Here is a 15,534-nt window from a genome sequence, read left to right as displayed (position 1 = left end):
AGCATTTCAATTATGAAGACATACAGTTTGCCTGCGAGGATCTCCCGTCCCTTACACACTGCAGACGCTTTCGTATAAAAATGAGGTGCCTGAACTCATATCTTGATAAACAGTAAAAAATTCCTCTCCCGTCCCCCTTTGATCTGCAGTTTCCTTCCCATCTCCATTGGAAATGGCATGTGAACTGCTTGTTCCAAACCTGGAGGAGCAAAGGTAATTTATGTCAGAAGACTGGTGTCAAGATTGTTCTGATCAAAAGGTGGCAATGCCCCACACCTGAGTGGGTCCTTACAATGAGTGGGAACGATATTGCCACCTGGTACCCTAGCCTGCACAGACTGGACTCTCCACACAGGTGGTCTGGTGCCCCTATGCACCAGCTTATGCCCCCAAGAGACCTAGAAGTAGGGGAGCCAATCATAGCCCTAACCTTCAAGGATAGCACTGACCATCATCCAGACCCTATCCTGTCACAAAAACGCAAGCTAGTGGGGGCTGAAGGTGGCATTAGGGGTCATGGCGATGATGGCTGCTGTTCTCAAATATCTCTCCTGCACCCCCTTGTCTTACTTCATCCTACCACCAGGGGGCAACTGGAGACTCTTGGGGTGAGGGTGGCCATAAAGGTAAGGTGATTCCCACTGGTTTTGACAGCCATGCAGTCCATTTTATTTTTTGGCTGTATGGACCATGGAGTTCAAGGCCACTCTGGCTTTACTTAAGGATGCTTCCCCCAAACACTCGCACGCCTTTAATTTACAGCGTCAGAAAAAGGGCATATTATATGGCTGCCTGGAGGTTGAGATTGGTATAAAGCCATGCCTCTTGTTGGCCACATCTTGTTCTCCTAGGAGTGGGATGAATGCCCCTTGTCATATCCAGCTGTCCAGATGCTGCTGTATCCCCAAGCAGTTCAGGTACCTCTTCTGGGGCCAGCATCCTAGGCATCCTAGGGCTACTTGGCCAGTGAGTGAGTGGAGGCTGCGGTTCCTAGGGCAACCATGCCAAACAAGGCAAAGAAAGGAGCAATGTATAAAACTAGAGCCTGGTGCTGATTACCTGCCCGCACCCCTGCTCTGATATCCAGGAGGGTGGCCTACAAACAACCCAGCTAGCCACGTGAAGTCTTGGAGTCAACCCTTGTTGGACGAGTCCATTCCTGAGAAACGTTTCAGTCATTCCCATGCCAGGTGGGTATTTTTCTTAAGTAAGGAGCGGGTTGAAAACCCGAAATCTCTGGCTCAGCCTGGATCCCCAAGTTTGTTGTCTACTCTTTAAATGTTCAAAAACATTTTATGTGAAAACAAACCAACAAGCAAGCAAGCAAACAAACAGCAGTTCCACCTCCAAGATGTTACTCTGGATATGAATGAACACACACACACACACACACACACACACACACACACACACTCCGAGGTCCAGAGAACCTCCATTTGCATGCAGGTCTGGGGCCCCAGATGCAGGAGTCTGGAGTGGTGGAGAGGAAAGCCTCCAGACCCGCACTGTTGCTCATTTCGGGGTCTCCCTCTAGGAGAGAGAGATGACCCTAGCATGCTAGATTAAAAACACTCTTTGTTTTTTTGCATACTGCCTTTGGGAGGGGAGGGTCTTTCTTCAGCAGATCACCTAGACCCTAACAGTTATGTGAACCACTAGTCAGGGGGCTGGGGGAGAAGTCACTGACAAAAGAGGATCATTTTAAAAAAGTAACAGTTCAGGGGCAGGCCCCCTTCCCACTCGTCCCAATTTCCAGGTTAGGTGTCTAGTGGGTCAAGGAAAACGTGCAGAGATGCTGTGCTGGCAGACTAGGTGGGGAGAAGAAGGCCTCAGTCCTATTATGGGAGCTCTGAGTACTGACCCAGCCTGGAAGGGTAGGGTTGTGAGTTTCAGAAGGAACTGAGGGAGGAGGGCCTGTCCCGGCTTCTGGAGCCTCTGAAGGACATAGTTCTGATGAAAAGCAGCACAGCCAAGGCTGGACCTGTTTATTTGCTGGAGAAAGGATGCAAGGAGCTGTGCAATGGACCCAAGCTTGCAAGGCTGTGTTTCCCGGGACCTTAATGTGGTGGCTCTGGTGGTGCAAGGCGCTGAGTTGGCCTGCCTAGACCACTATAGATAGCATCAGCGTAGCCAATCCCTTCTGCCAGTGCCTCCTTGTGGAAGGTTCACACACCCTAGGCCCAAAACAGCACCTGGGGATCCACAGCAGTAGTGTCCAGGCCAGAGCATGTTTGTAACTGGGCCTAGTCCAGAAAGAATGATGCCCCTACTTCAGGACCTGGTCCCACTCAGACTGAGAAGTCAACCGTGGGCTCCCTTCATTCGACTCCAGGGCCCAAGGTCACGGTGTGAGCCAAGATTTAAAAATCCTGTTTTCTGGCTCCTAACCCAGAGCAATTTCCTCTATTCAAAGCTACCTCCAAAGTACTGTGAGAGCTGTATCTCTTTTGATCTCCTACTTGACCCAGAGAAAAAGGGACAGGGCTGAGTCCTCTTTAATAGCTAAAGAGATAAAAACCTTAGAGACTAGTCATTTGCCCAATAATGTACTGTGAATTCAAATGCACCGTGTGGATTTAGGGCCAGATATCAGCTGGGGAGGTGATGGATGCTTTTTGCCCCACCTTACCTCATGTCCTTTACTGGCGAGGTTCCCCTGCCCTTCCTCTAGTTCCCGCTAAGGTTCAGAAGGGACCTGATAACACTCATACATGCAAAGACACCATCCTAACACTGGCTGCCCAGATCCTGGGCTAGCCTCCGCTGGATGTCCACCAGACCAAGGACAGGGAGGACATCAAGAACAACAACAGGGCCAGGCGTGGTGGCAAACGTCTTTAATCCCAGCACCCTGGAGGTAGAGGCTGGTGGATCGCTGTGAGTTCAAGGCCAGCCTGGTCTACAAAGTGAGTCCAGGACAGCCAAGGCTACACAGAGAAACCCAGTCTCGGGATGAGGGTCGCTGAGCCGCAAAGAACAGAGCTTTCTAATTATCTAGGCTCCCTCACTACCCGGGTAAACTGACGCACAGCTCCACCTTCCATCTCTCCACACCTTCCCCAGGGTGTTGAGATTGGTACCAACACCACCACACAGACCATTTGCTGGACTCACACTCCAGGACGGTGGCAAGTATGATGTGTCGGTAGGGAACAGCGGACAGCGGACCAGCCCTTCGCGTGGGTGGATGGTGGACATGGCTTGAAAGGAACTGTCAGACCCTTTGCCCTGGCAGCGAGCCCAGGGGCTGGTGGGACCCAAACCCTCTTCCATTTTACCTAATAAAACTTGCTTTCCTTCTGTCCCTCCATGTCTTTTTTTATTTTTTATTCTTTTTTTCTTTCCATTGTCATTTGTTCTTCCTGTCCCACACATTATTTCCAAGACCCACAGGCCAACGTCACAGAATGTCGGAGCCACCAGGAAAAACAGCGTGTCTAGTCCTGTGCTTCATTTCACAGACAGTAAATCCAGAATAGGATTTATCTCAGAGTCAAACTTCCCAGCAGGATAACTATTGGAGCTGCGACTCCGCATTCTCTTCTTTTGCTCAGCCTGGGCGCGGCCCCTCCCAAGCTGTTGACGACCTAGCACCTACCAATTCCAAGGCTGGCTACACCCCTTTCGCCTCTGATCTATATTCTCCTGTGACTTTGTTCTCCGCTGTCTCTGAGCCCACGCTGGGAAAGCTTAGGTCTCAAACTTCTTAGTTCCGACCTTCACTCCTCTCTGTCCTCATTTAAGCCCGTCCCTCAACCCTTTGACCAAACTCCAGGTTTCCAGAACGCTTAATAAAGTTGGAGAAAGAGGGTGGACTTTTTCAAAACTACAATTCCCGGCAGCCCCTGCGAAGGCGCTCTCGCGAGTTCTAAGGAGACACGTCCGCGGAAGGAGCAAGCAGTTACGGGCGGCAGAGCTGGCGTAAAGGGAGCTAGTGGTAAAAGGACCTACTTGGTGGAGGGTTGGCGGGCAGCTATGGGTAGGGGGGACGGACCCTAGAGCTACTAGAGAGGGCTCGGAGGTCCTGTCTTGTTCTCTTCATGCCCGTGCTTGTGTTGGCTCCATAACCCGTGACTACGAGAAGCTAACATTTATTGGACAGACTCAGTTGAGAGGGTCAGCAATCGATTCTCGGAATCCAGAGATTCCGGCACCAGCTGTCATGATACGCACTGCTGGAGTCAGTAGGCTCAGCATGTGGCGTGTCAAGGGAACCTGTCTTTTGATTCGAGCTTTAGCACATGCAGGTAGTCTTAGGATTCACTTTCAACACCTAGAAGTGTTAGGACTACCACGAATCAAGTGCAGATTAGTGTTTGCTCAGTACTTGGGGCTCATTCTTAGGATTGAAATTCAATACCCAGAGCTCACGCGAGGTTTGTGGTTCCATATTCACCACTGGGATTCGGGGCTGAACATCTAGAAAGGGGGATACAGGCGTTTGCCAGTTGTTGGGATGGAGATTTCAGGTTTTTGTGATTTTGGAGTCTTGAGAAGGGGGTCCGTTGAGTTCCCGAGTTTACAGAATTTGTTCATGGCCAAAGGGAAGTCGTTAGAGATAAAAGAGCCGGGTTCTGTTTTTTTGAGGCCAACTGAGCTCTGGATTGGGATGAAATCTGTGATGGTGTGAACTTTTGAGTTTACATCTTAGGAAAAGGCTATTTGTTGCAATTTGGGGTGTGAGATCTGAATGTTAACTCTTCTGTTGGGGGTTTGAGGTTTAGGTAGCTGCCCTTCATCATGCTCAAAGCTGTGATCCTCATTGGAGGCCCTCAAAAGGGTGAGGAGCTGGGAAATAGGGGAGGGGGTGGGCTGGAGCGGTGGGTGGGGCTGGGGCAGAAGGGAGTGGGCGGCTAAAATGTTGTCCTGTCCTCTCTCAGGGACTCGCTTCAGGCCTTTGTCTTTTGAGGTGCCCAAACCACTGTTTCCCGTGGCAGGCGTCCCTATGATCCAGCACCATATAGAAGCCTGTGCTCAGGTAACCCTGTAGTTTCTCCTCTCACATTGCACTTCCTGCTCTGTCTCCTTCGTGCTGTGGGTGTGTCTTCCATTTCCCACCGAGTGTAACTTCAAAGGCTGTCACTCACTGACGTCTATGTGAATGGCATTTCTTCAGGCCCGTGCCTGTTGACTTCCCTGCCTTTTGCTGCTGAGGTTTCACACCTAGTTTTACAGTATGCAATGTGAAGTCAGGCAGGGATCTTAAAAGATAAGTTAGGGCCATAGCACGGGGGTCCCTTATGGGTAACAAAGCACAAAGCCTTGTGTTGTAGCTCCTTTTCTTTATCGCTTTGTTACTGGGATAGGCAAGGTTTGAGTTTTGAGTCCAGCCTTCCTGCTGAGACCCAGAGCCAGCAAAATTTCAACTTTCTTTGAGCTCTGGTTTTCTTATCTGTAAAGTAGAGCTTAGACCTCCTTTGTGGGGTGCTAAAGCCGTAAAATGCCTAATTCAGTGCAGACCCTTGATAAATGGCACCCCTCCCCCATCTCATGCTGATATCAGACTTAGAATACTATACGATGGGAGATGGTTCAGATGGTACAGTGCTTGCTTGCACAAACATGAGGACATGAGTTCGATCCCCATCACCCTTATTAAGAGCCAGTCACAAGGTGGGCTACTCCTGAGGGAAAACCCCAAGATTGGCCTTTGGCCTCCATGTGGATGCATATTTGTGGGTACGTGTACCCACATATGCATGCACACACATACAGGAGCTACAGATACAGCTCAGAGATAGAGCACTTGCCTAGGAAGTGTGAGGTCTTGGGTTCAATCCCCAGTAGTGAGAGAGAAAGAAGGAAAGGCAGAAAAGATGGCTGGATTATGCATTAATGTGGCTTGGTAAACAAGGTTGTTCCAGTCTCCAGGCACATGGGGGACTATCAAAAATGAAAAGATCTGGGCTGAGAATTGAAACTTCCTCACTGCCTAAAGGAGAAGCAGGTCAGAATGGTGATTACCCACTAAACCCAGCTGAAGCTGAATTTGTATCCTCCAGACTTCTGGACCAGTACCAAGATCTTCCCAATTCCCATCAGAATTTCTCTCCTAACCGCTTCCCTTGTTCTAGGTCCCTGGAATGCAGGAGATTCTGCTCATTGGTTTCTACCAGCCTGATGAGGTGCTCACCCAGTTCCTAGAAGCTGCTCAGCAGGAGTTTAACCTTCCAGTCAGGTGGGAATGGGTTGGGTTGCGTCCATTGTATTTACCAGGGTCCACCCCATAACTAAGAGATTCTTATTCGGGCCATCAGAATCTCTTAATACTAAGTTTCCTTGCAGGCCTGGCTGGAAGTACTTCTGAAAAGGGCAGAGGTGTCGGGAGAGGGCGTGTCAGGTGCCCTGGCTTGTGGCATCTCACTGAGGTGGCTGGGGTCCCTGGGGACAGGTACCTGCAGGAGTTTGCTCCCCTCGGCACAGGGGGTGGTCTCTACCATTTTCGGGACCAGATCCTGGCCGGGGCACCTGAGGCATTCTTCGTGCTCAACGCTGATGTCTGCTCTGACTTCCCCTTGACTGCTATGTTGGATGCTCACAGACGCCAGCGCCGACCCTTCTTACTCCTCGGCACCACGGTGAGAGGGCTGGGAGACCTGAGGGCCACAGAGAGCCTGGGGCCACTCTAGGTCTTGGAGTAGGAATGGGTGTTGGGAGGGAGGTGCGCTGCCCCAATGGTAAGAGAGGTGTCATTGGCAACCCTAAGCCCTTTGGTTGCTGGGAAGTGGGGAGAGGGAGGGCAGCTGTCAGCTCTCCACTCTGCTGGAGGCCTGTCAGTGTCAGGGCTGCGTGCCAGGTGCTAGAGGGGAAGGAAGGAAAAGGAAGAGAAGACAGCCCTGGCTGCCCTGGAGGAGGCAGGTCACTGTCTCGGATATGTCTGTCTCTCAGGCTAACAGGACGCAATCCCTCAACTACGGCTGCATCGTTGAGAACCCACAGACACATGAGGTGAGAGGAGGACGGGGGCCGGGTACCACTCTGTAAGCTCAACCCCATACCCAATGCCGAGAACACTTTCAGGTGGGATCCATCATGTCAAACGGATAGGATAGTATGTGTGCCATCCCCCCTACCCCTCCCTGGTGAATCATCCTGTAGCCCTTTTAAGAGAGAATGACAGGGGAAGGGGTGCTGGTTCATTTCTGTAGGTCGCATGTTTTAATAAACGTATGCATGGGGCACTGTGGAACACAGAAGACAGCAAGAGCCGGGGTGGGGGCAGGGTTTCCTTCAGGAAACAGGATGCGCTGAGTTAAGCCTGTAAAGATGGGGGAGACGGAAGGTTTTCCAGACAGAGAGAACAGTTTGTACAAAGACTGGCAGGAAGTAGCACAGTGACCCATAACTACTGAGGTGGAAGCGTAGTCACTAAAGCAAGAGGGGCCTTGTTTGTGGAATCCCTGCCCCTGACTCACTGGCTTTGACACACAAACCATGTTACCTGTTGATAGTTTAATATATATATTATACGTGGAATGTACATACGCAGTTTTGGGGCAGGCATCAGCTAGAAGTGAAAGGAGCAGAACCACAGAACACATCCTCTGCTTCTCAGGAAACCCCAGTCTAGCAAAGAAGACAAGTCAGAAGCCAGTCCTTGGAAACGGCCCAGTGGCCTGGGAGAGGTGTGGCCAGAGGTCAGGGGGGTCAGCTCTGAGTAGCTGAGCAAAGGTGGCAGGAGAGCACTGAGCAGTAACTGGGTTTCAGACTGGGTTTTTCCAGAGGAAAAGGTGGGGAAGGACATTCTAGTGGCCAGTTGTGTTCCTGGAATGCTAGGAGTTAGGCAGGATGAAGCAGGCAGGCCCCTGGGGATGTAAAGCCAGGTAGGGGTAAGGTGTGAGCTACCCCTTAGGGGTTGTCCAGGGCAGCAGAAGGGCCTGGCAGTGGTTGAGGATGAGATTGTATTGGTGATGACGGTCTGCTTTCCAGTATGAACTCTGTCCTCACTTCCTTAGGTCCTACACTATGTGGAGAAACCCAGCACCTTTATCAGTGACATCATCAACTGTGGCATCTACCTTTTTTCCCCAGAAGCCCTGAAACCTCTTCGGGATGTATTCCAGCGTAATCAGCAGGATGGGCAACTGTGAGGCAGGCTCCATGACCCTGTGACCCAACCCCAAGCATCTCAGTCCCATCCCCACGCCCACGCCCCCTGCCAGGCTCTGCAGGTTCCATGTCACCCTGCTCGCCCTCTTTCTCCCTTTGCCCTTTCCCACTGTCATCTGCAGCCAGCCTAAGCCCCTCCCCTCCTCACCTCATTGTGTCCCTCTTCCTTATACACCCCAGCAGCTCCTCCTCTGTCACCGCCTGCCCATTCCCCTTCTGGTCCATTTCTCTCCAGCCTTGGGTGTCCCAGAGACATCTTTCAGAACAGACGGCAACACACACTTGGGTGCACATGTGCTCAAGTGCAGATATGAGTGCACACGTGCGCGTGCGCACGCACTCATACACTCTCTCTCACCCTCACTCAGACTGCCCAGAGCCCTGCTTGCTAATATACGGTTTGTCCCTTCCAAGACTGAAAAGCTGCCTACCAGGCCTCCCCTCCCACCCAGTCCCATCTCACGCCGCAGTCATTTGCTGACGACCATTTCTCACTCCACCATGTCTCTGCTTCTCCCCGTCTCTCCTGGCTACTCTCTCTCTGTTTCTGCTGAGCTGGCATCTCTACCATCTCTTTCCCCCCCTCTCTCTGTGACTGTCTCTGCCCTCACCAGCTGCCTTGCTCTGGGGTGAGTTTGGTTTTTTGTGCCATCCAATGAGGGAGGGTGACCAGACGGGTGAAGGGGGGGAGGGGGTGGGCATGAGCAGGGATGGGAGGAGTGGGGTCTAGGCCTGGGGCTCCCAGAGAAAGCAGTTGGTCAAGGGTAGTAGAAGAGGTGCCTAGGATTTGAATAGATGTTGGTAGAGGAGGGCTTGGAGAGATGGCAAAGCCCCTTCAGTTCCTTCCTGGAGAGACCCCATATTGAGGCTCAGCTAGGGAACTGATGTCTTCTCCTTTCCTGGCCAGGGAGGATGGCTCATGGCCTGGGGCAGGGACCATCCGACTGGAGCAGGATGTGTTCTCGGCCCTGGCTGGGCAGGGCCAAATCTATGTGCACCTCACCGATGGTATCTGGAGCCAGATCAAGTCTGCAGGGTACGTGTGGGTTGGGGAAAAGCCTGTGTCACTGTTTTTGAGGCTCTTAGGAATGTGGCATTGAGATGGTAGGCACAGGCCTTGTGGACCCTGACGACCACTCCCCCTTCTATACCTAGCTCAGCCCTCTATGCCTCCCGCCTCTATCTGAGCCGATACCAGATCACTCACCCAGAAAGGCTGGCCAAACACACTCCAGGGGGCCCACGAATCAGAGGTACCTGCCCCATCCCATTATTACTCTTTACTCCCCCATGCCCTTGGGCCTACACTCCTCACCTCAGATGTAGGGTTGCAAGCTCAGTCTCTTCCCCTCCCTATGTTTTGGGGTATCTGTCCCCAAGTTGTTTCTTCTGCTTCTAGGAAATGTTTACATCCATCCAACTGCTAAAGTGGCCCCATCAGCTGTGGTAAGCTGTGGTCCCAACCTCAGGGGAGAGGCTGTTGGGATTGGTGGGGATACAAAGGGACTGAGCTCAGGTGCTGGTCCATCTCCCGTCTTTGGTATACCTGTTGAGTGGCCTTGAGCATCCCCAAGTCCCTCCACTCATAGTATGATGATCTTCTCCACAGCTGGGCCCCAATGTCTCCATTGGGAAGGGGGTGATTGTAGGCGATGGTGTGCGTCTTCGAGAGAGCATTGTCCTCCATGGAGCCACTTTGCAGGTAGGAACCAGGCATTCAACAGTGTGTGGTACCCAAAAGGCTGACAGGGAGGGCCCAGGTATGCCTCCCAGAGCAAGAAGCCCCACCCCAGGATCTGTATCTCCCTTCACACCTTCTTGTGCCTGTCTCTTGCTCTACTCACCTTGTACCGTTCTACTTAACAGGAGCACACCTGTGTCCTTCACAGCATCGTAGGCTGGGGGAGCACGGTGGGACGCTGGGCCCGGGTAGAAGGCACTCCCAATGACCCCAATCCCAATGACCCCCGAGCTCGCATGGACAGTGAGAGCCTCTTCAAGGATGGAAAGCTACTTCCTGCCATCACTATCCTGGGTATGGTTGGGGGGCGGGGTTGGGGTAAAGGCTGAGAAGCCCCACAGGTGATGGCTGGTGTGTAACAGGAACATTTGTTCTTGTATGTATCGTGTGTGTGTGTGTGTGTGTGTGTGTGTGTGTGTGTGTGTGTGTGTTTCATTCAGCAAACATTTACCAAGATCCTGCCATGTACCCAGCCTGAGTGAATCACTGGGGCATGAGGCCTGGAGCACATGTGGGCAGGGAGGACTCCCTCTTGATGGCCTGCCATGGCTCCCTGCCCCATCCCTTGTCTCGTGACCTGCTCCTGGTGCCCTCCTCCATGCTTCAGGCTGCCGTGTCCGGATCCCTGCCGAGGTGCTCATCTTGAACTCGATTGTTCTGCCACACAAGGAGCTGAGTCGAAGCTTCACCAACCAAATCATCTTGTGAGGGTGCAGCCAAAAGGGCCCCAGGACTTCTGCCCACTCTCCTTTGGGCTTCCGCCTGCCTGGCTAGCTCTGTCCAGAAAGGACCTGATGAAGCCACCTTATAGGGAGCCACGTGTATGGCCGGGGACACCTGGCCTCCTTCCCCACTCCCAAATAAACCCCCATGAACCTTGAAGCCAGCTTGGACTCCGCCATGTGCCTTGGCTGGGAGTGGAGGTACAAGAGGGGCAGCTGAGTCAGGCCCCCCCACATTAGCATTTAAATTGGAGTCGTTGCTGCTGGCTCATGAATAATGAATCCAGAGTCCTGGTAAATTTCCCCCTCCTTCCCCCTCCTGCCTAGCTGCTTTAGAGGAAGGCCCCTCAGGCTCCCTGGCCTGCTGGCCCCCATGACCTCCGCCCTGTTCACCTGCCTCCCTGGGTCTGGCTTGAGAGAAAGCTGAAGGGTTTCAGTGGGCATACTTGCTGGGAGGCTTGGGCCCAGCCTCAACACCCAGCAGCCTGCTCTCCTTAGCTCCATGCCAAGACCCAGCCCTGGCCTGTTTAACGCTTTGCCAGCTCCATCTGCTCCCAGGCTGACTTTGGGGAGTTGGGGGTTTTGCCTCTACCCAGGGGTCTTCCAGGACCCATCTCCCAATCCTCTGGCAGAGGTCTCTGGTCTAGAAAAGACCCCTTTACCTCTTGGCAGCCTGATACCATTTGACAGGTCATAGCCCTGCTCTCCACATTGCCGTGTTTGCCCATGACCCCAGTGTGCCCCTCTTGGCACCCCCCTCTCCACAGCTGTGGGTGCTGAGTTTAGTTGCCAGATGAGCTGGTAATGATCGTAATCTGCTAATTGAGAGGAATCTAATTACCCGAAGAGAATAGGGGGGCAGGGTTTGGGTGGGAGACAGGAGGGGGTCCTGGCAGCCGGCTTGGGTGGCAGGCAGCAGGGTGTCGGGACCTTGTTGTCAACACCAGGGTCTGGGACAGAGCCCAGGATTTCATAGCTTCCTAGGCAGGCAGTTAGAAAAATATATGGGAGCTAGACCAAGGCTAACCTGGGGGCTAGCCTAGATTAGACCTCCCACATCATGAGGGCTCCGTGAGAGCGTGGGGGATGGCCCGAGGCCTTAGCAATCCTAACTTGTAACCTGCTCCTCCACAGCCCCTTTTCCTGGTTTCTCCCCAACCTGCCTCCAGCCCAGACCTGTCATCTCTGCCACCGTCAGCAGAGTTGCAGAGCCACTCAGCCTGGGGTCATCTCCCTGGGGAAGGGGCTAGGAGATGGTTGGACCACAAGGCCAGGCTGTGGGTCCCCTTCCTCTCCTCCCCCTACCCTGACCCTTCTGTTCCAAGTGGTTGGCAGAGGCCGTGGCAGCTCCATCATAAATATGATAATTTAATTATTTTCTCAGCAAAACACCGTGAAATCCAATAAGTCTGTGTCAGGCCCTGGCCCCCGGGACCCCCTTCCTAGACCCAGTGCGGGTGGTGGAGACATGGCAGCAAGAGGGTCAGTGTTTGAAGGTGGAGTGGGGTAGGGAAGCTGAAACCTTCAAACATCCCCCAGGCTGAGGGGGGTCACATGTGCAAAGTGTCTTAAGGGTGAGGGGTGATGTCCCCCCCTCCTGAGCCTCTTCTGCACTGAGAGAAGCCAAAGCCCCATCTGTCTAAGGGGACAGCTCACAGCCCATGATGTGGGAGCCCTTTACCTCAAGAGGTAGCAGGGAGCCCCCCTTGTCTTTCACTATGGGGACCTGCACCCAGCCTTCATTGGCCTCATGGAGGTATAAGTTGGCTCAGGGATGGGTTTAAGAAAGGAGAAACCAGAAGGAACTGGGGTGGGAAGTGGGGGGGGGGGGGAGATCAGGGGGCGGGATGCGGGGGAGGGGTGTGCTCCTGCCATTAGTGTTTTTTTTTTCCCCTCCAGTTTCCATAAAAAGATTATTCTGTAAAATCAGTGAAGGGGAGCGAGCTGGGGGCCGGGAAGGAGGGGGGTGGTCTCTGGCATCAAGCTGGATGGGGCGACGGGAGGAGAGGAAGTGAGTATGGAGAAAAATTTGGATGGGCTTCAGGAGCAAGCGAGAGGACGAGCCAAGAACACTGGCCGGAGTGGGGGAACTGGTCAGAGTGGACTGGGGAGGCAATGCCCTCTCTCATTCTTGTCCTGCTGGGGTTTCCAAGGGCCCAATCCTACCTCTATCTTAGTCCCTCCCCCTGGCACTTAGCAGCCATTATGGGGGAGCAGATTGCAGCCCCCACCCCCTCTCTGGGAAGCAGGCACAGCTGGGGCCCGCCACATCTGCCGCATCAGCACGGAACACAGCTGGGTGTGCCCAGAGCCATGGCCCCCAAAACGCAAAGGGGGCGGGAACCAAAGATCGCCCAGACCCCTGAGATAGACACACTGACACCTCTGCCAACAGACACTCCTCAAAGTGAAGCGACACCCACCAACACACGCTCCCTGTGTGCAGAGACTGAGAACTGGCAAACACGCAATTACCCAGCCCCGCCTGCCACCTCCGCTCCCCTCCTGCCGCCCCCTCTCTTTCCCTTTCTTCCCACTAAGGCTGCCTTCTGTCACCAAGGCCATCTCTGACTTGTCTTAGGCTGGGTTTGGGGGAGCAGGGGGTTTCGTTGACACCAAGAACACCCTTCTAGCAGGTCAAGAGATAGTAAGGGATGCCTCGGGAGACCAACCTGCGTAGCAACGTACTATTCTTCCAAGATGTACCTCTCCCCATAAGGAGGCCTACTCATAGACAGGTGGGGTCTCCACGCCAGTGGACTGAGTACCAACGACCAATTCCACCAGCCACCGCAAGGAGGCGCTGTATGCTCTCAGTATCTCCAGACCCGTTCAGAGCAGCTTCTGGGGCCAGCCTCTGCCAACCCTATTATCTGGCAGTCTTGTACCCTCCTCAGTTCATCGCTTGGCTTAGCTCTGCCACTCCGGGCGCGTGTGTGGGGTGTAGGGCTGTTCATGACAGGAAAGTCCTCCTTCCCAGAACGGATGATCAAGAGTTTCTTCTTTCTCCTTTCCTAGTTAATAGTCCCTGATTAAACCTGCCTCCTCAAAGATCTCATTTTCCTCCACGTCTCCTTGGCCGGGTGTCTTGCCCTCAACCCTCTCCTCCCTGCCCCCTCCCATCATCCCACACGGCAACCCCCCCCCCCCATGCCCCTCGGAGCTTTAATCCCTCCTGCTGCCGTGCCGCCTTATCTGCTCCCAGCAGCTTTCGCTGCTGCAAAGCCCTCTCCCCCTCCTTCTCTGCATCTTCTTTCTCTCCTCTCTGCTCCCTCTGCTCTCTGACCAGCGCCACCTCCTGCCTAGCCCCTCTGTCACTCAGACCCCCATCTCGAGCTCCCAGTCTGACACCAGATTAGTGCCTAAGGGCCCTTTGCCCTCTCTCCAGCCTCAGCTCAGAGTCTTCAGGCTTCCACCCTCCCTCTTCTACCTCAGCCCTCTCCTCTGACCCCTCAAACTTCCGTCTGTTTCTGGCCAGTCAGGGTTTGTATTTTTCTTCTTTCTGACCTTCCTTTCCACGTCCCCTCCCTAGTTACTCCAGATTCCCTAAGCTCGAATCCCACGCTTTCCATTCTTGGTGACCAATGACCTCCGTTTGAGAATATCCAAATAGGGATAGATGGTGTGGTTGCAAGACAGAGCAGCAGATTTCTCCCTGGGATAGCCCAGGGAGGGCCGTGTGGGGGTGCTGGGAGTACGGGTGACAGTGGGGGCAGGGCCTGGCAGTGGGACGCTAACCCTCTTCAGTTGCCTCAGATCACGTCCAGGCCTTCCCATCCCCCTTCGCCGGGACTCTCATTAACCGCTTCTCCTGCCTCGTCCGTGGCATAAATAACCCAGATAAATCAGCCGCCGTCCGCCCCCCGCCCGTCGGCCCCGCACAGCCCGTTTGTCACCGCTGCTCGCTCGCCAGCCAGGCCACCCCCCCTCCATCCTTGTCCCTTCCAGCCCACGTCTGGCCCACACTGGCTTCCCACCCCCTGGTCAGCACCAGGTCCAGGTTTCTAAGCTGGGGCGGGTGGCAAGGAGGTGTCCCTTGGGATCTGGAGGCTGGGGATTCGATCTATAGAATGCTCCTTCGGAGTTCAAAGGTTGTGTAGTTTATGAATATAGCCAGCCAGCCAGGGAGTCGGGAGCCCTCAAATGACAGGAAGGAACAGAAACGGCTTTCTTTGGGGATGTCCCTGAGCTGTGAAGAGATTCCCTGGGAAACCCTTCATGTTGAGTCCTGAGCGGGGTGGGGTGGGGACGGGGCAGGGATCCCAGGTCTCCCTTTGGGGACATTTTACTCAAGTAAAACCTCCAGCATCCTCCCAGTACACCTGGCTAATCCATCCTGCCCTCCCCGTTGCCTCCACCCTTTTCTAGGCATGCCTAGCCCAGAGTACTCTAACCTTTGCCTCCCTCTCTCGCTACCCCTCTATTTCCCAGTTTCAGGAAGCCTAATTTGCACATCCCAGGACGTTGGAGAATTGGGCTGTGAACAAATCTGAGAAATGGGGACAATTGGAGGGTTAAAGGAGTCTTGAGAGGGGCTCACCTTCTGCCTGAACAGCAGCCCCACCCCACCCACATCCTCAGCTCCAGGGTCCCTAGCAGCCCCTCCCACTAGCTCACAGCCAGCGCAGGTCCTGCCCATCTCCCCTTAGCCCCATTTCCCCTTAAGGGGCAGCTGGTCCCTAGGGAATGGGTGAGCGAAACGGGGAGAGGCTGTGGGAGCTTGGGCGCAGGGCTGAGGGTGGGGGTGGGGAAGAAACTGGGCCGGGCCCCAGGGACCAGCTGGGCAATGAGCCGGGGAAGCAGCCGGGAGGCTAAATGAGGGAGATTATCACCCAACTGCAGCCGGGCAGAGAAGGAGGCAGGCAGGGAAGCAGGGAGGGTGGGGGGAGAGGGGACAGGGCCAGAGGCAAAGGGGGTGTGGAGGGAAAGGAAGGGGGCCAGAAGGCGCTGGGGAGGAGTGAG

The 15,534-nt window shown here is 54.0% G+C and overlaps 1 protein-coding gene across 1 annotated transcript; it reads left to right on the top strand.

Moving 5' to 3' along the window:
• The first annotated feature begins 3,851 nt into the window (after window positions 1-3,851).
• GMPPA (GDP-mannose pyrophosphorylase A) lies at window positions 3,852-10,732 on the top strand. The gene is made up of 13 exons (XM_084779138.1): window positions 3,852-3,937; window positions 4,719-4,780; window positions 4,881-4,978; window positions 6,075-6,178; window positions 6,392-6,578; window positions 6,889-6,948; window positions 7,956-8,086; window positions 9,017-9,145; window positions 9,265-9,362; window positions 9,509-9,555; window positions 9,719-9,811; window positions 9,976-10,144; window positions 10,458-10,732. Exons 2-13 carry the CDS (start codon window positions 4,741-4,743, stop codon window positions 10,556-10,558), a joined length of 1,257 nt encoding a protein of 418 aa, XP_084635264.1. The 5' UTR covers window positions 3,852-3,937; window positions 4,719-4,740; the 3' UTR covers window positions 10,559-10,732.
• Window positions 10,733-15,534: the final 4,802 nt, after the last annotated feature.

The sequence above is a fragment of the Acomys minous genome (assembly GCF_964271855.1).
Source record: "Acomys minous genome assembly, chromosome: 4".
NCBI classification, from domain to species: Eukaryota; Metazoa; Chordata; class Mammalia; order Rodentia; family Muridae; genus Acomys; species Acomys minous.
The sequence above is the reverse complement of the archived record's forward strand: the minus strand, read 5'-3'. Positions and strand labels throughout refer to the sequence as shown.